Source organism: Hyaena hyaena, unplaced genomic scaffold (assembly GCF_003009895.1).
Source record: "Hyaena hyaena isolate Hyena2069 unplaced genomic scaffold, ASM300989v1 scaffold_9, whole genome shotgun sequence".
NCBI lineage: Eukaryota > Metazoa > Chordata > Mammalia > Carnivora > Hyaenidae > Hyaena > Hyaena hyaena.
The window spans coordinates 4,349,819-4,371,861 of NW_024080641.1; the positions used below are offsets into that span (position 1 = coordinate 4,349,819).

The following is a 22,043-nucleotide window of genomic DNA, read 5'->3' on the forward strand; positions in this document are numbered from 1 at the left end:
TTCTGCCTCACTCGATCCAGCGAGGTCCAGAAGAGCAGATCAACACACATTTATCCAACAGAAGGGAAACCCTAGCTCTGTGTGACCTTGGGCCAATGTTTTCTCCTCCTGTGTCTCAGCTTTCCCATCTGTGAAATGGGAGGGATAGCACTTCTTTCCGGGCGCCACCTGCACACTTTTCTCTAAAGGTCCAAATAGTAACTATTTTCGGCATATCAGACATAGCGTCTCTTCCAGGTATTCCCTTCCCCCCTCATCTTTTTAAAAATGTAAAAGCCATTCCCAGCTCGAGTGCTGTGCAAAGCCGATAACAGGACCCCTGCCCTGGAGAAACTTGCATATGTACACAAGAAGCCTGATCAAGGATCTTTGTGACAGCAGTGATGTGAGAAGAAACCAGAAAGAGCTTAAATGTCCACCAAGCGGAGGATGAAGAGGAGAACCACTTTGCATCCCCTCGTCTGCAGTGCTGGGCAGCAGCTACAAAGAATGAGTGTGCTAAAGGCAGGAAAGAAGCCTCCGATATATTATTGAGGGGGGAAAATAATCGCCAAATGGTACATACAGTATTTTTTTAAAAAATCACAGAAACACCCGAGGTACCATATACATGTGCAGACACTCAGAGTAAAAGATCTGGAAAGACCCACTCCAAAGTCATTGCAGTGGCTGCCAGTAGAATAGAGAATGGGAATCCGATGGTCATGGACATAGCATGCCTCATCTCGAAAATGCCAGGTTCCATCCTGCCTCTAGGCTTTTGCACTGGCTAGTCCTTCTGTCTTGAACACTGTTCCCTGGGATATTTGCATGGCTCGCTCAGCCTCTGTCACATCTCTGCTCACTTGTCCCCTTCACAGAGATCTTTCCTGACCCCCCTGTCTAAAAACCCAGCTGGAAAATCGAGTGGCTATGAGGTAGGGGAGGGGATGGAGAAAGACTTTTCATTGTATACCATTTTGTGAATTTTGAACCAAGTGAACTTATTACCCACTCAAAAAAAAAAAAAAGAATAAAAATTGAAAAACCAAAGTACCCCCTCAGACATCTTATCACCATGCCCTTTTTTATTTTCCTCGAGACACTTATCAGTGTCTGAGATGATCTATCAGTTCTCTTGTTTGCTGCCTTCCCACGCACTAACTAGGTGGTGTGTCTGTCAGGGGCAGGAATCTCAGTGGTTCTACCTGGTTGATGACTGTAACCAGGGTCTTGCACCCAGCAGGTACCCAATCCATATTTGCCAAATGACAAGACAAATAATGTCTGCGGTATTTTTTTTTCTACAAAAGGAATTTATTTTGAGTTATATTATTAAAATGTAATAATAAATACTCTCCCCAGCATCCCGCTGAAACAGATGAAAAATAGGAAGGGAAGGTTATTGAACTGTATGATCTCTCTCTCTCTCTTTTTTTTTTTTTTAAGAGAGGGAGCGGGTGTGGAAGTGGGGAAGAGGGAGAGGGAGAGAGAGAGAGAGAGAGAGAGAGAGAGAGAGAGAGAGAGACTCCCAAGCAGGCTCTGTGTTGTCGGCATGGAGCCCGATGCGGGGCTGGATCCCACTAATTGCAAGATCATGACCTGAGCTGAAATCGAAAGTCAGACGCTTAACCAATGGAGCCACCCAGCCGCCCTGAACTGTGTGATCACGTAAGGGTCCATTCAGCTTGAAATATTTCAAACATTGGATGTGTTTTTTTGTTTTTTGTTTTGTTTTTTTCAGATGATGAGTGGAATTTCCCCTTCTCATGAGACTTTCTGCAAGAGGGAAGTAGGAGAAAGGGAAATAAGCATTCTGGGGTTCCTCCATCGGTTTGTCTTCCTTCCGCTGATCTGTGTAACTGGGGAAGGGAAGTTTTCTTCCTTAGTGACTTTGAGGCCCCACCTGGGAGAGGGGTCCACAGAGGGCAACAGCTGTCAGGCCTTCAAGTCCAAGGAAGAGTCTGAATGGGCGCCAGTGAGCCTTCCAGCCCCATTTGGGCCCTTCTGTAACACAAAAGGTGGAAATGGCCAATAGGAACCTTTTCTCGGGTCTCTGTATCTGCACCCCTGTAATCTGGAAACAGTGCTCCTGTTTTCCTTTGCGGGATTCCCATTCCCCATCTCTCAGCCCATCAGGTTTGGGTGGAGTGGACCTCAGCCCTGCGCGCTAGGGATGGGCATGTGACCCCAGTCTGGCCAATCAGAGACACAGTGACTGGTCAGCCATGTGGTCCAGGGTGGCCAGTGAGAACCAGCTGTGGAAACAGTGCCTCAGCTACTGGGCACCTGGGGTATTTCCTCCACTGGGAATGTTGGGCTGGAACTCTTGCTACCTCAGGCGGAGACTGGGGCGCCTGGGTGGCTCGGTCGGCTGAGCGGACTGCCTGGGAATGAAGTCTACGCAGAACAAATAAAACTGAGAGATGATGACATCATCTGACAACTGGATGTAGCCATGCCTCCAACTCTTCAATTACTTGACCTATTAAGTCCCCTGTCTTGCATTCCCAGGTGGAACTGGGCTTCTGTCAATTGCGATGCAAACAGTCCGGACAAATACATCCTTCTGATGCTGGGAAACTGTCAACAAGCCCCTCGCTCCCCTGAGTGATACTACCGGAACTGCCTTCTCGCCCATGCAAAGGTCTGCAGGCTTGAGCCCCAGCTCCCTCTCTCCCATTGAGGTGGTGACTCCCACCCCGTGCCTTCATTTATGTGGCTCCACCCACCACCTCTTTGCACCGCTCCAAATTCTTGTAGGGTATGTGGGACCCATTTGGCCACTTCTCTCATCCGGGACCCAGACCATCCTCGGAGGCGTCCCAGGGAGGGTCTCTGCAGCACATCCAGGCTTTGGGATTGGTCATAAACATTCCTTGAATTTTTCTGCCTTATTTATGGATGAAGGGGGTCGTGCTTGGGAAGATTAATGGGGCTTTACAGAGCAATGCAGGGGACACATTTCTTGGGAGGAGGAGCAGTCTTCTCTACTTCTGCATCCCCCCACCCCCACCCTGTCCTGCCTCCATCATGTCTACCACATTGCTTCAGGGCCAGGAGTGAGAATTTATTAACATATGAGGCAAGTCGCTTGTCTCCTCTGGCCTCAATTTCTCCAACACTAAAGGAGATAGGCCTCAATTTCTCCAACACTGAGTTGCATGTTTCTAAGAGAAACCTTCAAGAACAGAGGGTTCTTACCTGCCAGCGCCCTCCTGAGGCCTGGCAGAGCCGAGAATAAGCTTCAGCAATGACAGCGGCCCTGGAGAGCAGAGAGAGACCCTCAGGAGGGGATCCCTCCGTCTATCACCCCTCCCCCCCTTACACCTCACCACGCCCCCACTCACTTGCAGTAGAGCCCTCCCCCAGGAGGTAAATCTGGGATGTCCTCTGAGGCCAGAGTCCTGAAAACCGTGTTCAGACTGGGGGGCTCCTGAGCAGAGGAATACAGCTCTGAGAAGGAGGCAAGGGATTATGGGGGTGTCCCTGCTTACTGACCACCCCTCCCGTTACGCATTCGGAGCCTGCTCACCGGCGACCCTGCGGCCCAGGGCTGCGTCCAGCGCTAGCTCCTTCCTGACTGCCTCCTCGCAAGGCCTGGGGGCCCCGGGGAAGCAGACCAGGAGGCAGGTCATGTTGTCCAAGCTGCCCTGGAGAAAGTGGAGAAAAGAGAGCCCGGTGGGACACGGTTGAATGCCTCAGCACGGTTCCACGCCCTTGCACGCAGAGCCTGCAACAATCTCATTGGTCTAGTGCCCTCCTCCTCAATCTAGTTAGGCCCATTTCTCCCAAGTCTTGCTCAATTGCCAGTCTAAACCAAGCCCTCTCTCGGGACGCCTGGGTGGCTCAGTTGGTTAGGCGTCCGACTTCGGCTCAGGTCATGTTCGTGGGTTCGAGCCTCGCGTCGGGCTCTGTGCTGACAGCTAGTTCAGAGCCGGGAATCCTGCTTCGGATTCTGTTGTCTCCCTCTCTCTCTGACCCTCGCCTGATCACGCGCTCTCTCTCTCAGAAATAAATAAAACATTAAAAAAATTAAAAAAAAAAAAGTCCTCTCACCAGGACCAATCACCTAGACCACGCCCTCTCGCTGTCCTAGCCAATCCCTATCGGAGAGCCACGCCCCTTCCCCGAAGCTCCTCCTACTCCGCTGTCCAACTGCGCCTCCTTCTAGCACTAATTATACCTCAGGACCCACTCCTAAATCCTAGGGCTTCCCATTCCAAAGGCCACGCCCTTTCTCTCAAGTCCCTCCCACTTGCCTATCCTGCCTATCCTGCATTATTAGTGCGCTCCCCGTGACCCAAAGCGGCCCTCAGCCTCCGCTCTCTCCATATTTTGGCCCTGCCCACTCCGGCAGGCCACGCCCTTTAGTGGAGCCCTATCCTCTCCTCTTTGAGGAATCTTCTCAAAATCCCAACCCCCCCAGATCCTTTAACTTCTTTCCCTCAATGACTCCAAGCCCCGCCACCAGGACCTTGCAGAGACACGTGTCCAATAGCTGCGCGCAGAGAAATTCCGGGGCCAGGCCCAAGCAGAGGCGCGAGGCCACCAGTCCCGCCAGGGCAGCGCCAGACATCGCGTCCCACACACCGTCAGAGGCCAATAGCATGAACTCGTCTTCCGCCTGGCGAGCCAGGGCGGTCACCTCAGGCTCCGCGGAGACGAGCTGCAGCTCAGGGGGCCTTCCCGGAGCCTCTTTGTAAGCAAAGTCGCCCAGTGCTCGAGACACTGCCAGAGAGCCTTCGAGGCGCCGGCGGCGGATGGTGCCTCCCGCGTTGTGAATGCGCTCGCGTTCCCGGGGTCGGAGGGGCCGATGGTCCTCGGTGCTGAAAGCCACAGCGCCGGCGCGACTCAGCATCGCTCGGGAGTCACCACAGTGCGCCAGGTACAGAAAACGCGGGGAGACAAGCAACGCCACGGCGGTGGAGCCCCCCGGCTCGCCACGAGGCCAGAGCGCACGCAGGCGTGCGTCTGCGCTCAGGAAGGCTCGGCGCAGCGCCCCGCGCACTCCCTCGGGTTCGCCGGGAGCCGGGCCCAGCGCCTCAAGCACGTGGCCGGGCAGGTGGCGCGCACCGAAGAGGGCGGCTCGAGACCCGCCGTGGCCGTCGAGGACCGCGAAGAAAGCCCAGCCTGGGGGTAGCCCGGGCAGCGCGAGCCAAGCGCAATGCGCATCCTCCATGTGCGCACGCCAGCCCTGCACAGCGCTCGCCCCAAAGCGCAGTCCCCAAGACGCGGCCGCACCCCCGTGTGGCCGCTGGACGCATCGCGGCGCGTCCAGGAGCGACCGAGGCCCGTCTTGAGTCCTCCGCCCCGCCTCCTCCTCCTCTTCTGCCTCCTGTACTTTGTGAGCTGGCCAGAGGAGACACTCCAGCAGGCTGGCAAAGGCCGCCATCCTTCAGCCCTGGGATCAAGAAACCTTCACCCTACACCTTCCCCCCGCCCCCCCCCGCCACTCCATTAATCCCCTCCGCTGTGAGATTTTAAACCACCTAAATCTCCTTCCTATGCCCTTGACCTGCACTCGAGTTATTAGAAGGGTTTGGGTGTCCGCTCTCCTGCACCTCAAAGCGACGTTTGGGATCTGGATCACGTAAAATAATAATAGTAAGTTTACACTTACCACGTGCTACCACTATTTTACATCCTCTCCGGTTTAATGAAGAGGAAACTGAGTCATAGAAGAAGTAAACAGGGTTGCAGGGAAACGAACTCTAGAATCAATGTTCTCCACACTCGGCTTCGGATCCCCAGCCTTGCTCCCTCTAAGCTCCGCCCACTTCAGTGGTACCGCCCCCCAGTGTCCAAATCTGTAAATCCTTTATTTTTTAGTTCGACCCCTCCACTTTTGGGTCTTGCCCCGGGGCTTCAGTTGCTTCTTTTCCCGTTCCTGCCCATCCATTCAAGCACATAGCCTCAGACATCCTAATTTTCTCCGTTCTAGCTCCGCCTCAGAACTACAGGCTCAGTCCCTACATCCTGATGACCCAAAACTGCCCTCTTCGTAGTGGGTTCTGCTTACCTTCTGGGCCGTGTCCAGAAGGGCCCTGCATGTTGTTCTGTATTTTCTCTAGGCCACGCCTCTACCTCCTGGGTATTTGACCCCGCCCAGCTACCTGCATAATTCTAAATTAATTTAAGCCCCACCCGTATCTGAGCTCCCCCCCTTTTCTCAAACTTTCTAAATAGTTTCTCCTGTCCAATCCCTCTTAGGATCTCAGCTCAGACCCTACCTCAGAGCGGTAGAATCTTTATACCCTTTCCTGAAAACCTCCCCTAGCTCCGCCCCAACCCCCACTCTGAGATCCACGCCTCCATTCTAGGTTCGTTCATCATTTTCCCTCCTGAGCCCCTTCCCCTACCCTATCCTAGGCTCCGCCTCTCTTCCGCTAGAGGCCGCGCCCCCTTCCATTTAGGTCCCGCCCATCAGACCGCCCCCCGCGCCTTTTCGCCCCGTAGTAAAACCTTCTAGCCCCGCCCATTTTATAGAAAAGCCACTCCCCACCTCCCCTAGCCCCTCAGTGTTTACCGGCCCCCCCGCCCTTCCTCAGGTCCCGCCCCCTAGTCCTCTGGCCCCGCCCCCGGCCCCGCGCTGCAGTGCCTTCCCCACCGCGGCCCCGCCCGCCCCAGCCGAGCGGAGCAGAGGGCGGCGGCGGCGGCGGCGGCTGCTGGAGCGGCCCGGGAGGAGGAGGCAGCGAGGATGGCGGCGGCGTCGTGGGCGCGGCGGAGATGAGCGCCCGAGGCCCCAGGCCCAGGGCGGCGTGGCCGGAGTGGGCGGGGGTCCCGATGCAGGCCCGAGGAGGGCCATGGGGCAGGTCCTGCCGGTCTTCGCCCACTGCAGTGAGTAGGGGGAGGCTCAGGCCTGGTGTGGGGCTCAGAGGCCCGGGTGGGCTCCTCCCCAGCAACCCCTCCGTGCCGGGCCGCGGGAGAATTGGGATGGGGAGGAGGCGAAGGAGACAAAGGAAGCTCTCCCCTCCCCCCCGCAGTCTAGCGGCGACGGGGGCGACCTGGCCCGGAGGACCTGAGTGAGTCGAGGCGGAGGTGGGGGCCACTGAAATAGCTGGCGGGAGGAGAGCCGGGCTCTGGGATATGGCGCCGGACCCCACCCAGAGATGAGGACGCTCGCCGGGAGCTGTCCCCTCGCCCTGGTGCTGGCCGCAGGCGGCGGGGAGGGGAGTTGAATGGAGGGGTAGAACCAAGATAGAGAAGAGGGATCTAGACCCCGCATCATCCGTCTTCGAATCCCACCTCCGTTTTTTTGCCCAGACTCAGAGGCTGTCCCGACCTCGCCCAAATTGTCCCTTGGACACAGCCATCCCTGGGTTGGGGCCAGGACTCCTGGGTCCTTAGTGGGCTTTACCACTGATTAGTAGTAACCCATTCCACTCCGGGCCTCCGGACTCCCCAGCCGCCGACTCCCCAGCTGCCAAAGCGAAGTGGGGGCAGGGGGCATCTGATTTCAGTTTCCAAACAGCATGGAGCATCTCCCATAGGGAAAGCCCAAAGCTAGCTGAGGGGCTAAGTTCCACCATTGAAAATGCCTTATCTGATCCTCACGATCTCTGAGACCAGGGCTGTAACAGTCCTCGTCAAGCATTCTGCGTCTCACACCCCTGTGGTTTCCACAGCTGAGAATTTCAGCATTCTTAAACCTCGCCACTTGCATGTCTTGGGAGTCCAGATGCCAAAATTCCAAGAATTGTTATTTCAGCACTTTAGAGTATCATCCCAACATTTTAAGATCTTGTCCTTACCTTGGCTTCCAAAGGAAGGCCCTACGTGACCCCCACCACCAACACCTCTCTGCTTTCATCTCCCACCCAATCACTCTGTTCCAGTCATACCTTCATACCTCTCTGTTCCTCAAATATGCCCAACACAGTGCCTGCCTCAGGGCCTTTGCACTGGGCTGTTTTCTCTGCCTGGAGGACTCTTCCCTGGACATCTGTATGGCTTCCTCACTTCATTCAAGCCTCTATTCAAGTGTCATCAAAGAAGTCTTCCTGGAGTGCCGAGCTGTCTTCAGTTGGTGAAGCATGCAACTCTTGACCTTGGGGTCATGAGTTCAAACCCCACTTTGGGCATAGAGCTCACTAAAAGAAGAAGAAGGAGAAGAGGAGGAAGAAGAGGAGGGAAAAGGAGGAGAAGAGGAAGAAGAAGAAGGGGAGGAGGAGGGAGAAGAAGAAGAGGAAGAAGGTCTTCCTGACCACCCTGTCTGAAATTGCACCCTCTCAATTTCTTTTCCCTTACTCTGCTTTATTTTCCTCTGCACTCAGCACCCAACATCATATATTTAATTCTGTATTGTCTACCTCCCCCACAGAGTGTTATATGAGGGCAGGGATTTTGTCTGTTTTGTTCCCCTGTGTATTCTCAGTCTGAAACAGTGCCTGGTATATAGCAGGTGCTCAATAAATGGTTGTTGAAAGAAGGAACTAATTGAAACTTCCTAAAATTCCTAATTTGAAGACTCTAAGATTTAAGATTCCTGGCTATTTGAACTTACAAGGCTGAGCTTCTGATAGCAGTACAGTAAGGTTTTACAGTCTGTATATAGAATGTTCTAAAAGTCCTGTGATTCAAATATTCTAAGATTCCTTGATTCAGACCATCCAAGTTTCCAGGACTGGCACACTTCTGTGATTTCGACAGTCTAAGCTTCTAAGAATCTTCGGTTCTTTCCCTCTCACAGAAGAAGCTCCGTCTACAGCCTCTTCTACCCCTGACTCCACAGAAGGTAAGTGGAGGGGGAGGAAGTGAGAGCGGGCCTTGAAGGGGCTCACAGCTGAGTAGGGGGTTTGAGGAGAGCGGGTCAGGGGCCTGCTTAGAGCAGCTTATGCCCTCCTTTGCTCACTGCAGGAGGGAACGACGACTCGGATTTTCGGGAGCTTCACACGGCCCGAGAATTCTCAGAAGACGACGAGGAAGAGACCACGTCGCAGGACTGGGGCACCCCCAGGGAGCTGACCTTCTCCTACATCGCCTTCGATGGTGTGGTGGGCTCTGGGGCGCGCCGGGATTCAGTTGCCCGCCGCCCCCGGCCCCAGGGCCGCTCAGTCTCAGAACCGCGAGAGCCACCCCCTCAGCCTGGCCTGGGCGACAGCTTGGAGAGCATCCCCAGCCTGAGCCAATCCCCGGAGCCTGGGCGCCGCGGTGACCCCGACACTGCCCCTCCAGTCGAACGCCCCTTGGAGGACCTAGGGCTCCAGCTCGACCGGCTGGACTGGGCGGCCCAGGGAACGGGGTCCGGGGAAAACTCAGCCACCAGTAGCTCCACCCCGCTGGAGGACGAGGAGCCTGACGGATCAGAGGTTGGAGAGGCTGGGAAAGGTGAGATGTCCGAGGTGCTGGGATCGAAGCCACAGCGGGTGGGTGGTCTACTCCTGAGGACACCTCCAAGGTGAAAGCTCACAGCCTTCTCTTTCTAACGTGCCAGAACTGGACCTGCAACACGGAGTCCCTCAGTCTTCGCCTCCGGAAGTCTTGACTCTGCAGCCCGGCCCGGGCTCTGGAACTCCCCAGGCTGGTACCCCGTCCCCATCCCAATCCCGGGATTCGAACTCTTGGCCTGATGAGCCCTCACTGGACCAGAAAGAGGAAGAGCCATGGGGGCATCTGGAGCGGGAGCCAATCACGGGGCAGTGCCTGGATAGCGCGGACCAATCAGAGTTCACACTGGAACCTCTCCTTCTAGGTAAAGTGAAGGATCCTCTTTTGAGTTACAGAGAGGGTAGGAGGGATGGGATTTCAAGGGACCAACCTCGGGAAGGAAGCGAGGAGGTGGAGAAGAGGCGGTACTGATGTTGGCTGGGGATAAACTCCACCCTTTAAAAAAAATTTTTTCCCCGTTATCTAAGATTGCCATTGGCTGTTTATACAGTTCGTCCTCCCACTTGAGAAGTTAGCCCTTCTTTGAGCATTAGGATTGGCTGATGGCTAAAAAGTAATCCCTCGGGGCCCCTGGGTGGCTTAGTCGGTTAAGCGTCCGACTTTCGCTTAGGTCATGATCTCACGGTTCGTGGGTTCGAGCCCCGCGTCGGGCTCTGTGCTGACTGCCGGCTCGGAGCCTGGAGCCTGTTTCAGTCTGTGACTCCCTCTCTCTCTGACCCTCCCCTGCTCACACTGTCTCTCTCTCTCTCTGTCCCCTAGAAATTAAAAAAAAAAAACATAAAAAAATAAATAAATAAAAAGTAATCCCTCTTTAAGAGTGCTCCTCCTAGAGGCTGATTTTGGATAGGACAAATCCCGGAAAAAAAATAATAATAATAAGGCTGTCTTCTGGATGTGGCCACGGGGCATTTAGAAGTAAACTCTCCGGCTTTTAAAAACTCTCTTCTTGCCTTGCCGCATCCATTGGCCAGTTATAGACCCCACCTTCCTCTTAAATACGCTTAGCCTCCATAAACGCCGTGGTTATAGACATTATTGCTTTGGGATGTTTACCGAAAGACCCACCCCTTTTTGGAACTGTCCCCACCTCTCTGGAGAGCTATTGGCTGGGTACAAGGGGGCCCCGCCCCCTATTCCCTCCCTCTGGGTTCCACTGAAGTGGGCAAAATCCTGAGAAGTAGCGGTGTCCGCAGCCTCTCACTCGGAACGGAGATGGGGAGTAAAGGTGGGCTTTTGGAGCGGGCTGGGGGGACCGGGGTTTGGGGACAGTGTAAACGGGTCCAGAGTCTCTATTATGTCCCTCAAATCTGCCGGTACATTTCCTACTGGCCCCGGATTCCCCAGAGCTGCAGGCTGAGGCTGGGGGGCTGCAGGGGTGTTTAGAGAGGGCGTGGAGGGAGCATGGGGTCCTCTCTCCCCCCAGCGGAGGCTTTGGGGCCCAAGAGCAGGGAGGTCCCCTCCCCCAGCCCCAGGCCCAGGCGGTGCTGTCACTCAGGAGCTGGACAGGCCAGCACAGCTGCTGGCCAGGCCCCCTCCCCCCAGCGTGCCTAAACTTAGACCCCGCCTCAGGCGACCCGGCCCCTCCCCCACCCACGGGCACTGGCCTTGGGGAGCTTGCAGGGAAGGGCCCTGCATTGCGGGTGGGGGGAGGCCTGCCCGGGTTAGAGGTGTGTGGAAGGGTGTGTCTAAGAAGGGTATAGAAGTGAGGAGAGTCAGACTCTGAGGGGGACCAGTCAAGATGGGTCAGAGTTCAATCAGAGGGAGTGGTGGGGGGGGGATCTGAAAGGGTGCAAGGCTCAGGTGGGATCATATTATTTGTAGGGCTGTTGAACGTTTAGATGGGCAAAATGCAACATTGGAGGGGCGCCTGGCTTGCTTGGTGGGTAGAGGATGTAACTCTTGATCTCCCCTCTCGGTCTCGGGGTCGTGAGTGCAAACCCCACCTTGGGCGTAGAGCCCATTTCAAAATAAATACATAAAACGTTGGAGTCTGGAAGTCATTGGTAAGGGCTCAGATTGGGCTTGTGAGGTGAGCTTATTATCTCAGAAAGGAGTCAGAGTTTTGAGTTAGGGCTTAGAAAGGAGGGTGGTGTCCTTAATGCATTTAGGTCTTAGAGAAGTGTGCTGGTGGGAGCATCAAGAAGCTGTCACTTTATACTTGTCAGACAGGCAAAAAATGAAAAGACAAGAATAACCATTGCTGGGCAGGATGCTGGGAAAAGATCACTCTCAAAGTTGCCCCTGGAAGTGCAAACTTAATAGTTTTGCTAGTAAGCAATGTGATAATATTCATGATGTTCAAAAAGATATGACTAGTCCATCCAGCCATGTCAACTCTGGGATCCTATCTCAGAATTAGAACCTCCCTGCAGAATGTAAGAATATCTGTAGAAGGCTGGTGCTTGCACCACGGTTGAGGAAGGAGGGTTAAGAGACAAAGGGAGGGGCGACTTGTGGCTCAGTGGGTTAAGCGTCCAACTTCGGCTCAGGTCATGATCTCACGGTTTGTGAGTTCGAGCCCCGTGTCGGGCTCTGTGCTGATGGCCAGCTCAGAGCCTGGAGGCTGTTTAGGATTCTGTATCTCCCTCTCTCTCTGACCCTCCCCTGCTCACGCTGTCTCTCTCTCTCAGAGAGAGAGATAAATAAAGCATTTTAAATCAGAAATAAATAAAACATTTTAAAAAATTAAAAAAAGAGAGAGAGACAAAGTGATTGACCCAGCAATAGATACATGGTTGAATGAAATGTAGTGCAGCTACACTACAGAATATTATGAAGACCTTAAAAAGAATGAATTCAGGGGCGCCTAGGTGACTCAGGCAGTTCAGAAACAGCCTCTTGATCTCAGCTCAGGTCACGATCTCATGGTTTGTGAGTTCGAGCCCCGTAGTAGGCTCTGCACAGACAGTCCAGAGCCTGCTTCGGATTCTCTCCCCGCCCCCCACCGCCACTATCCCACTCGCACTCTCTTTCTCTCTCTCAAAATATATAAATAAACTTAAAAAAGAAAAGAATGAATTAAGAGCTATTCCAACTGACTAGGAGAGAAAAGAATGAGATATGTGTGATACAGAGAAGTATATATATATATATATATGGGGACGACTGGGTGGCTCAGTTGGTTGAGTGTCCGACTCTTGATTTCCACTCAGGTCATGATCCCAGGCTCGTGGGATCAAGCCCCAGGTCGGGCTCTGTGCTGAGAGTGGAGCCTGCTTGGATTTCTGTCTCCCCACTCCCCTCTCCCCTGCTCGCACACGTTCTTTCTAACTAAAACACAAAAACAAAAGAAGTATTTATATGGTTCCATTTTTCACAAATAATGACTAAAAATTGTATCCGACCATAATATATGGGAGGGACGAAGGTTAAGGGCACTTGCTACGTGGTTAACTTGGGTTTTCCAGGAGAAGAGGGGAAGCAGCTCAGAATAAAAGAAGACAACTAGAAATTGGGAAACTGAGTTCAGGGCCAGGCCAGTTGTGTCAAGAGGTCATGGTTCAGCCCTGAGTCGGGAAGGGGGAGGTCAAGAGATCAGCCAGGCCAGGTCCGAAGCCCAGGCTGATCGGCCCCTCTCTCTCCACAGTGGCGGACTTGCTGTACTGGAAGGACACAAAGACATCAGGCGTGGTCTTCACAGGCCTCATGGTCTCCCTGCTCTGCCTCCTGCACTTTAGCATCGTGTCCGTGACCGCCCATGTGGCCCTGTTGCTGCTCTGCGGCACCATCTCTCTCAGGGTTTACCGAAAAGTGCTGCAGGCCGTGCACCGGGGCGACGGTGCCAACCCCTTCCAGTGAGAACCCCTGGCCCTTAACCTTGACCTCTGTCTAAACCCCAGTGCTGGGTGAGCTGACCGTTGACCTCAACTCAGGCACTGCTCATGGCCCATCCTATTCTTGTTTCTGACTCCAACCTGATACTGACCCTGACTTTCAGCCCTAACCTCTGAAACTAACCTCTTACCCTTAATTCTTGATCCCATCTTCTGACCCTGACCTTGACCGGAGCCGTCTCTGGGGCTAAAAAGCCCTAGCCTTCTCCTCAGCCCCCATTTCTTGCCCTTATCCCAGCCACAACCGTCAGCCTGGGCTGATCCATGCCTTGAGTTGCCTTATTCCCCTTTGTCCGCTCAGGGCCTATCTGGATGTGGACTTGACCCTGACTCGGGAGCAGATGGAACGTTTGTCCCAGCAGATTGCCTCCCGAGTGGTCTCTTTGGCCATCCAGCTGCGGCATTTTTTCCTGGTAGAAGATCTCGTGGACTCCCTCAAGGTGCCCCGAAACCCCCACTCCCTCCTACTCCCTCCTGGATTCCCAATATTCTCCTTGCTACCCTTGGCGGGGGGGCAGGAGGGCCATTGCTGGGTAAGTTCACAACCTGGGGAGTCCCCCTAGGCTCTGCTGACCCTCACCCTCACCCCCAGCTGGCCCTTCTCTTCTACATCTTGACCTTCGTGGGTGCCGTCTTCAATGGTTTGACTCTTCTGATTCTGGGTGAGCTGGGAAGGGTGTGGGGAGCAGGTGGGGAGGTGGGTCATTGGGGTTTGTGGGGGCCAGGGTTCTAGATGGAGCTGTTAACCTCTTGGGAGAACCCTGACCCCCATTTCTGTGCCTGCAGGAGTGATCGGTTTATTCACTGTCCCCTTGCTGTACCGGCAACACCAGGTAAGTGTGACAGAACCCTGGTCAGCAGTGTCCCAACCAAGTATGGGTGGACTGACTACCCCCACCACCTCTGCCACAGCCAGGGTCCTATGGACAGATGTCCCAGTCAGAGACAGGAGGACCGACTGGTGTTTCTGCTCCTAAAAGAGGGACTGACTGACAGATGTCCCCGCCAGGCACATATGTCCCCGCCAGTCTGCCTGCTGGCCCCTCCCAGCTAGAGTCTAACCAATATGTTTCAACAGCCAGAGACAAGCATTTTGATTGGTGTCCCCTTACAGAACCAGGATCCAACGGACATGCCCCACCCCAAGGCAGGTCGCCTCACTGATGCTTTCCCCCTGAAACTGCCAGGGACTGACGTCTCAATATCTGGTCGATATCTGGTCGGATGACTGTTGTCCAGAACACTGACAAGCAGAGACCCACTGACATATATCTTATCCAGAGACAGGCAGAGGGACTGACACTCATTTCTCCAGCACAGCTGAGGACAATGTGTCTGCCAGAGATAGTACTAAGTCCCTCCCACGCTGGAATCACCAAAGCCTCTCAAAGTCAATAACACTGTGAATTAAACTCGCACTTAAGTCAATCCATGCAGGAACTTGACAACCACCACTAGTGCCCTCTACTCTCACCCGACTCACACACAGACACACGCACGTAGGACTCACTCAAAGATTAATAGCCATGCCCAGGAAGCAGACTTCTGGCAAATTCTTGTGTATCTACCTGACATCATTCCCCAGGCAGAGCTCAGCCCAAATGAAGGACACTTGAGCTTGAACTTCTGATTTCCAAGGGTATTGTGCTAAGTTTAGAGTTGAGTAGTGGACACCTTCCCCAATTTCTCGTTTGGAGGTGGCAGAGGAAGCAGCCTCCTGAATGAACTGGGGAGAAGAACACCTCCAATCCCTCCTTCTTGGTCTCCCCAGGCCCAGATGGACCAGTATGTCGGATTGGTGACCAATCAGTTGAGCCACGTCAAAGCTAAGTAAGGGCATGGGATGGAGACGGAGGGGATGGGGAAGGGGGGAGCTTAGGAAGCCTCCTCCCCAAGATATTACCTGTTCCTAAACCTCTTGGGGCCAATACCCTCTTCTCAAAGGGTGATAGTCCCAATGAAGGCCATCAGGTGAAGGGTAGGGGCTGGCTTCGGGCACTCAGCTAGCTCCCCGGCCCCTGTTTCCCCTTGGTTCTCAGACTCCTATCCGTCTCTTGCCCCAGCCTATAACTCCACTTGTTTCTCCCTCAGGATCCGAGCTAAGATCCCAGGGTCCGGAGCCCTCGCTTCGGCAGCAGCCGCAGTCTCTGGATCCAAAGCCAAAGCCGAATGAAAGGGGTGTCTCTGCCTTTGGGACGCCTGCCCCCACCCCCTGCATCCCTCTGCCCGACTCCATCTCCCTTCCCCCACCCTCCCTCTGCCTCCGCCCGAGCCATTTCCCCCCGCGGGTGTCTGGATCACTCGCACAAGGGAGTTTGTGCAAATTGCCTGAGCGGCCAGGACTACATTTCCCAAGAGGCTCTGCTCTAGGAGTCCAGGAAAGGCGAGGCACCTTGGCCGCGCGGCGCCTGCTGGGAGTTGTAGTTGCCTAGATACGGCGCCCGCCCTGCACTTCCGCGACCCCGCCGCTGGAGGCGCCGTGAGAGATTGGTGTCTCCTGGACGCCGCTAGCCCCAAAACCAGGGCTTTGCATGGGGCCTAGGGGAGGCCTGAGCTTGGATTTACACTGTAATAAAGACTCCTGTGGAAAACCCAAGGCCTCCTGTGCTTCCAGCCTCCTCCAGAGTTCACCGTCCTGCACTGAAAAGCACCTAAGTGATATCCAAGGAAGAATCTTCCCCAACTCTCCGGAAGCAGCTCCCTCATAATCCGTTTATATTCTGAAATGATTGAGGAGATGATGCTGAGCGTCCCTCTGTCCCAGGGCTAGCCAAAGCCTTTGACAGCCATTCTCCAGGCCTGTGCTCCAGGCAGACATCACTAGTCGATCCCCACACTGCCTACGGGGCAGCCTTCGCACCCGAGTCTCAGACCCCTGCCCAGCTGCCTTCTGGATGACTCCCTCCACAAACATATCCCAACCTTTTCCTTGTTCTACCTGATTTCCACTTCAGGGATGGCCTCTCTGCCACTTTGTCACCAGGCTAGAGACCTAGGTATGATCCTGGATTCCTAACTCCTCACCCCCAGTATCTAATAAGTCAGGAAGCCGTGTCTAGCCTCTCTCAAATGTGTCTCATCCAACCCCTTCAGTATTCTACTTGCATTGGGACCAGGTAAAGGACCTCGGGGCCTGTTTGGGCCTCGGGTTCCAAAACTCAGGGAGAAGGAGGCCGGAGACTGGGTTCTGACAACCCACAGGCCTGGATTTGAATCCGGGCTTCACTACCACTTGGCTCTGTGACCTTGAGCAAGTGACTTCATCTCTTGAAGCCTCAGTTTCCTCAAATGAAAAGCTGTCACCATAATCGTGCCTACATGCAAAGCCCTTGGTACAGGGCCTGCCACGTAATAAATGCCCAGTAAACAGAAGCTGCTTGTTAGCTGTGACATTGTCTCCAAATCTCAGTCATTCCCTCACGAACTTCATGAGCTTTCTGTCACCCGTTCTGTTTCTCATCTAATATTTTCCTTCAGGTTGGCTAATTAGGAATAAAACAAACGTCTTTTAAAAAAGAAACGTACTTCACCACCAAGGAAGTCAGTATCACTTGCCAGAAATAGAAGATGGCAGTAAAAATAAACACAAAACTATTAACATTTAAATTCTTTGTTCGTGCATCACCCCAAATCATCTCATGTGCCTCTAGCGACGCATGTCACATTTTAGGAGACAGAGAATGATGTTTTAGGAGTAGTAGTTACAGCCCCAGACTTCACGTGTAGCGGTTGCCTAGCAGCAGCTCGTCTCTCTCTCTCTCTCTCTCTCTCTCTCTCTCTCTCTCTCTCACACACACACACACACACACACACACACACACACACACACAGAGGGCCTAAGGGGGCTTCCCTTGAATATCGATTTGCCAAGCAGGGACAATGTTTTAAATTTCCAAATTAAAAAAAAATAGCAGGGCGCCTGGGAGGCTCAGTTAGTTAAGCGTCTGGCTCTTGATCTCCACTCAGATCATGATCTCTACTAAGGTCATGATCTCACAGTTTGTGGGATCAAACCCCATGCGGGGCTTTGCGCCAATAGAGAGGAGCCTGCTTCGGATTCTCTCTCTCTGATCCCACCCCCCCACCCCCACCCCCACCCCCAGTTGTGTGCGTGCTCTCTTGCTTTCTCTCAAAACAAATAAACAAAAACAATAGTTTTAAAAAAGCAAAGGGGCGCCTGGGTGGCTTAGTCGGTTAAGCGTCCGACTTTCGCTTAGGTCATGATCTCGCGGTTTGTGGGTTCGAGCCCCGGGTCAGGCTCTGTGCTGACTGCCAGCTCAGAGCCTGGAGCCTGTTTCAGAGTCTGTGTCTCCCTCTTTCTCTGACCCTCCCCTGGTCACGCTGTCTATCTCTCTCTCTCCTAGAAATAAATAAAAAATTAAAGAAAAAATTAAAAAAAAAAGAAATTTTGCTTTTTTAATTTTTTTTTTTAATTTCTGGGAGAGAGAGAGAGAGAGAGCGTGAGCAGGGGAGGGTCAGAGAGAGAGGGAGTCATAGACTGAAACAGGCTCCAGGCTCTGAGCTGGCAGTCAGCACAGAGCCCGACGCGGGGCTCGAACCCACAAACCGAGAGAACATGACCTAAGAGAAAGTAGGACGCTTAACCGACTAAGCCACCCAGGCGCCCCAAAAAAGCAAAATTTCTTAAAGATACTTTTATTCATACTTTCCATAAGACAGTGCTGCTTTGTAAGAGGGGCGGGTTGAAATTATGGGTCCAGGAATGGCTAAAGCCCACAAGCCCAGCCTTGACGACCAGCACTAGAAACTGGTGACAGGTTGGAGACTGAAACAGACTTTATTGAGTGCTTCCCAGGCTTTTATGTCCATGTGTGCTTGTGATTCCTCCAATGAAATCAGATTTCCAATTGGGGAAACTGAGGTTCAGAGAAGGATCATGTTAATAATCTTTCATTCAGCCTACAAACATTTACCTGCCTACAAACATCTGCTAAGTTCTCAAACACTCTTTAGGCAGTAGGGGGAAATAAACCAAAACAAAACCCATCGTTTTATAGAACTGATATTCTAGAGTGGGCAGACAATAAGCAAACAGACATAGAATATGGCAGGTGGTGATTGGAGCGGTGGAGAAAAGTCCATCAGGGTAAGGGGATAGAATGAAAGGACTTTGCTATTTAAAATGTTTTTATGTTTATTTATTGTTGAGACAGAAACAGAGCTTGGTGGGGGAGGGGCAGAGAGAGACACACACAGAATTGGAAGCAGGCTCCAGGCTCTGAGCTAGCTGTCAGCATAGAGCCCAACGCGGGGCTCCACCCCAAGAACCGTGAGATGATGACCTGAGCCGAAGTCGAACGCTTAACGACTGAGCCACCCAGGTGCCTCTGGGCTTTGCTATTTTAAACTGAGTGCTCAGGGAAGATTTCACCAAGTGGTGGTCTTTGAGTGAAGGCCAGCATGAAGGGAAGCAGTGAATCATGTGGCTGTTGGGGGGGAAAGGAAATTCAGGCAGGGAGATCAGCAAATGCAATGGCCCTGAGAAAGAAGTATGCCCGGTGCGGGCCGCAGGAGATCTATAAACTAGAAGCCTAGTAAATGAGGAAAAAGGAGTCGAAGGTGGGTCAGAGGATGAACGGAACCAGAATATAGGGATTTGTACGGCCATGGTGGGAACTTGGACTTTTATTCTGAGATGGGACGCCCGGGTAAGTTTCATGTGGTCCGGAAAGACTGTGTTGTCAAAAGACTTAGATTAAAAAACGGTCGCGTTTTGGGTCTTAACAATTAGGATTCCCCTGGGGGATGGGCTGTGTGAACTCGGGTACGATACCATACGATTCTAAGCCTTGGTTTTCTTGGCCATAAAAATATAGTTGCAGAAATTGATGATCCTTAGTGTCTAAGCTCAATGGGGACAGAACTGCTATCATCACGCTGACTATGACGGTGCCTGGGGCTTAGTAGGCGCTCAATAAATATTTGAAGGAACAGGGCTCCGTAGGTCGTTGAAATTCCACAAAGGAACAGCAGGTGTCGCACCAGCTCTACAACCGCCTCCCCGAAGTCTCTGTGACTGGGCTGAGTCCAACTGTAGCTGGCACTCGGTCACTGGAATTCGGATTCTTTTCGGAAAAAAGTCTTCCGAAAGCCTGATTATGAGGTTCTCCTCTTAAAAACAAAAACAAAAACAAAAACAAAAACAAAAACAAAAGAACTTCTCACTTGGAAAAAGGGGATACTGGCCCTTTAACACCTAGAGGCGAGTGGGCCCCGTCCTGCAACGCCGCTTCCCAGCATGCGCGGCGCTATGCAAATGACAATGGTTTCCAAAGAGAGGATGATTCATGCCAAGTGAGAGAAAGGTAACATTTTGGAAAGATATGTGCCCCAGCTGGGGAGAATTTATAGGTAACAGTAACAATGTCACGCCCTCCCAAAGTATGTGACCATAAGTCAAAAAGATATGGATTCTTGAGTTTTATATAGCTGTGCAGCGAGCCAAGTTTCCTGCCCGGATGATCCTCAGTGGTCTGGGGTGCAGGCTTCAAACCTGTAGCTGTCTAGCGGCAGAGTGGTTCAATTCCACCTTTCGGGCGAACAACGTTAGGTTTTATTCGTTTCAAACCGCCTATTAGAGCGGTCTGTTAAGAGAACATCCCTATGTCTCAGTGTTTTAACTTCAGCCACGCGGGTGTCTTTTCCTACGGTTAGTTTGGTCACACATATATTTAATCATGCATGTACTTAGGTACTTAGTAATCGGCCAGATATTCATTCATTCATTCATTCATTCATTCATTCATTCAACAAGTATTTGCTTGGTGTTAGGTCCTGCACTGGGCAGTGCTGGGCGACACAGTGTTGAGGACAGTCCCAGCTCTGGCCTCATGGTGCTCCCAGTCCAGGGAAGGAGACAAACCTTAAGCAATCAGTAGTTGCACATTTAATTAACAGCTACAAAGATGTAAACTACTGCGAAGGCAAGTACCGAACTTAGAGGCCATCTCATAAGGAGACCTGGGTTCAGGTGAGGCGTCAGGGTGACATTTGGGCAGATCCCTAAAGGATGAGCCAGGATTAGCCAAAGAGAAGGGGGGAATATTCCAGCGCGGGGATCCCGATGGCCCCCGTAACGGCAGCGAGGACGGTGAGGTTTGCACCTTCGCTCTGCACTCAGCGTTGGCGTGCGTGAGCTCACTGACTCCTCATAGCCCCATTCTGCTGCCGAGAAAACTGAGGTTTAGAGCGGTGACGTCCCTTGACCAAGGTCACCCAGCTTTGGTAGGCCTCCAGCCCCAGGCCTTTCAGGCCCCTGGCCCGCGCTAGTCACCACTGCCCTGATCCGTCTTTCTCAAGCTAGCTTTTCACCTTGTCCTGTCTGTTCTGCTTCCTGATGCCTTTTCGATCCTTTCCCCTTCTTTGTCTCATAGGCCTGCCTGGTTCGGGGCTTCCCGGTGGCACACACGGGCGTCCCCTCCCTCCCTGGTCTCCTGCCCGACTCTTGCACCTTTGTCTGCCAACTACCCTCAGCTTGATGGCAAAGCTGTCCTCCTACAGGAAGGACTCCTGGCTGCCTCAGTCAGAAGAGCATGTGACCCCTGGTCTTGGGGTCTTGAGTTCCAGCCCCAGACTGGGTGTAGAGATTATTTAAGTAAATAAATATTAAAAAAGAAAAAGAAAAAAGCAAGCAAGCAAGCAATGGGGGCACCTGGGTGGTTCAGTGAATTAAGTGTCTGACTCTTGATTTTGGCTCAGGTCATGATCTCATGATTTGTGAGTTCGAGCCCCACCTCCGGCTCTGTGCTGACAGAGCCTGGAGCCTGCTTCAGATTCTCTCTCCCTCTCTCTCTTTGCCCCTCCTCCACTCAGGCTCTCTCTCTCAAAAATAAATAAATGTTGAAAAAGTCTTGAGAGAAAGAAAGAAAGAAAGGAAATGGTCTTCCTAAAGCACAAACCTGTCCCTACTCTTCTCATGCTCAAAACCCGCCATGACTCCCCAGTGTCAAGAGAAGATCAAAATTCTCAGTCTGGAATTTACGACCACAGAATCGGCTCTTTACTAAATGGCTTGCTTCTCCACACCTTTTGCTCCGGCCACTGTGAACCTCTACTTCCTTCAACATATCAAGTCCTCTCCTCACCGACAGTCCTTTGGGTTCGCTGTGTCTTTTTCTATCCCCTTCTGTGTCCTCTGTTTAGCCTCCAGGACTCAGCTCAGCTATCCCTCCTCAAGGAGGTCTTTCCTGACTCCCAGACCACGTTCTGCCCCCCACTGGGCTCCCCCAGCCCCATGGATTCCCCCATCCCTGTGCCCTTTGGATCATCCCCGAGAGGTCTGTGTCCCTCACTAAACTGTGAACCCTAGGAGGGGAGAGCCTGGCACTGTCTCGGTACCAGTGGTGTCCCAGAAGCTCCCAGCAGGGGCTGGGCACGCAGTAGGCACTTAGCAAGTGATTCAGATTGTTCCATAAATTAAGAGAGTCCGTGGTGACAACTTCTGCTTATTCTTTTACGCAGGCATCCGAATGACCTCTGGACCCTCGCTTAATTCCCAGAGTGCTTGCTGCTTGCAAACAAGAGGGGACTTGAATTTTGCAGGGGGGAAGGCTCATGTGTATCTTTGAAAAGGTCAGGTGGCGATATTTGGGTTCAGTTTAAGGTGGGCCCCTGTAGGTTCATCAATGAAAAACTGGACACGTGAAAAGTAAAAGGAAATTCATCTTCGGTGGAAAGGGCCCCGTGTATGTGCGGTTCCTATAACCCCGAGGATCCCCAAGACCACATCGAGGTGATGATCTTCAGTCGTTTGGGATGGATGATTCGGGCTTCTCTACCTGTTTAACCTTCACTACGGTCGTCCTGACCATACAGGGTCCT

The 22,043-nt window shown here is 52.8% G+C and overlaps 2 protein-coding genes and 1 non-coding gene across 5 annotated transcripts; 2 read left to right on the plus strand and 1 right to left on the minus strand.

The window, feature by feature from the left end:
• Positions 1–1,573: 1,573 nt before the first annotated feature.
• PPM1N (protein phosphatase, Mg2+/Mn2+ dependent 1N (putative)) lies at positions 1,574–5,374 on the minus strand. The gene is made up of 5 exons (XM_039247176.1): positions 4,457–5,374; positions 3,515–3,632; positions 3,330–3,435; positions 3,184–3,244; positions 1,574–1,986 (listed from the first exon to the last, which is right to left on the minus strand). The coding sequence occupies exons 1-5, from the start codon at positions 5,372–5,374 to the stop codon at positions 1,918–1,920; spliced, it is 1,272 nt and encodes a 423-aa protein (XP_039103107.1). The 3' UTR covers positions 1,574–1,917.
• A 1,274-nt stretch (positions 5,375–6,648) lies between these two features.
• RTN2 (reticulon 2) lies at positions 6,649–15,798 on the plus strand. Of its 3 annotated transcripts, XM_039245078.1 has the most exons (10): positions 6,649–6,819; positions 8,672–8,716; positions 8,839–9,309; positions 9,416–9,673; positions 12,956–13,163; positions 13,504–13,642; positions 13,795–13,864; positions 13,989–14,035; positions 14,974–15,032; positions 15,294–15,798. In XM_039245078.1, the coding sequence occupies exons 1-10, from the start codon at positions 6,786–6,788 to the stop codon at positions 15,373–15,375; spliced, it is 1,413 nt and encodes a 470-aa protein (XP_039101009.1). In that variant the 5' UTR covers positions 6,649–6,785; the 3' UTR covers positions 15,376–15,798. The 3 variants fall into 3 exon arrangements, with proteins under 3 accessions (XP_039101009.1, XP_039101016.1, XP_039101026.1); XM_039245085.1 differs by lacking the exon at positions 15,294–15,798 and having other exon boundaries at positions 14,900–14,977; XM_039245095.1 differs by lacking the exons at positions 6,649–6,819; positions 8,672–8,716; positions 8,839–9,309; positions 9,416–9,673 and adding an exon at positions 10,532–10,594.
• A 3,877-nt stretch (positions 15,799–19,675) lies between these two features.
• Positions 19,676–19,762, plus strand: TRNASTOP-UCA. Its single transcript has one exon. It is a non-coding gene; the product is annotated as a tRNA-Sec (tRNA).
• The last annotated feature ends 2,281 nt before the right edge of the window (positions 19,763–22,043 follow it).

Bases quoted from the DNA above. Each gene is read 5' to 3' on its own strand.
- PPM1N (XM_039247176.1), bottom strand. From the start codon at position 5,374: ATGGCGGCCTTTGCCAGCCTGCTGGAGTGTCTCCTCTGGCCAGCTCAC. The intron at 3,633-4,456 runs GTCCTGGTGGCG...CACTTTCTCCAG, and splicing joins TGGACACGTGTCTCTGCAAG to GGCAGCTTGGACAACATGAC. The intron at 1,987-3,183 runs GTAAGAACCCTC...TTTGTGTTACAG, and splicing joins CCTCAGGAGGGCGCTGGCAG to AAGGGCCCAAATGGGGCTGG.
- RTN2 (XM_039245078.1), top strand. From the start codon at position 6,786: ATGGGGCAGGTCCTGCCGGTCTTCGCCCACTGCA. The intron at 9,310-9,415 runs GTGAGATGTCCG...CTAACGTGCCAG, and splicing joins GGTTGGAGAGGCTGGGAAAG to AACTGGACCTGCAACACGGA. The intron at 9,674-12,955 runs GTAAAGTGAAGG...CTCTCTCCACAG, and splicing joins ACTGGAACCTCTCCTTCTAG to TGGCGGACTTGCTGTACTGG.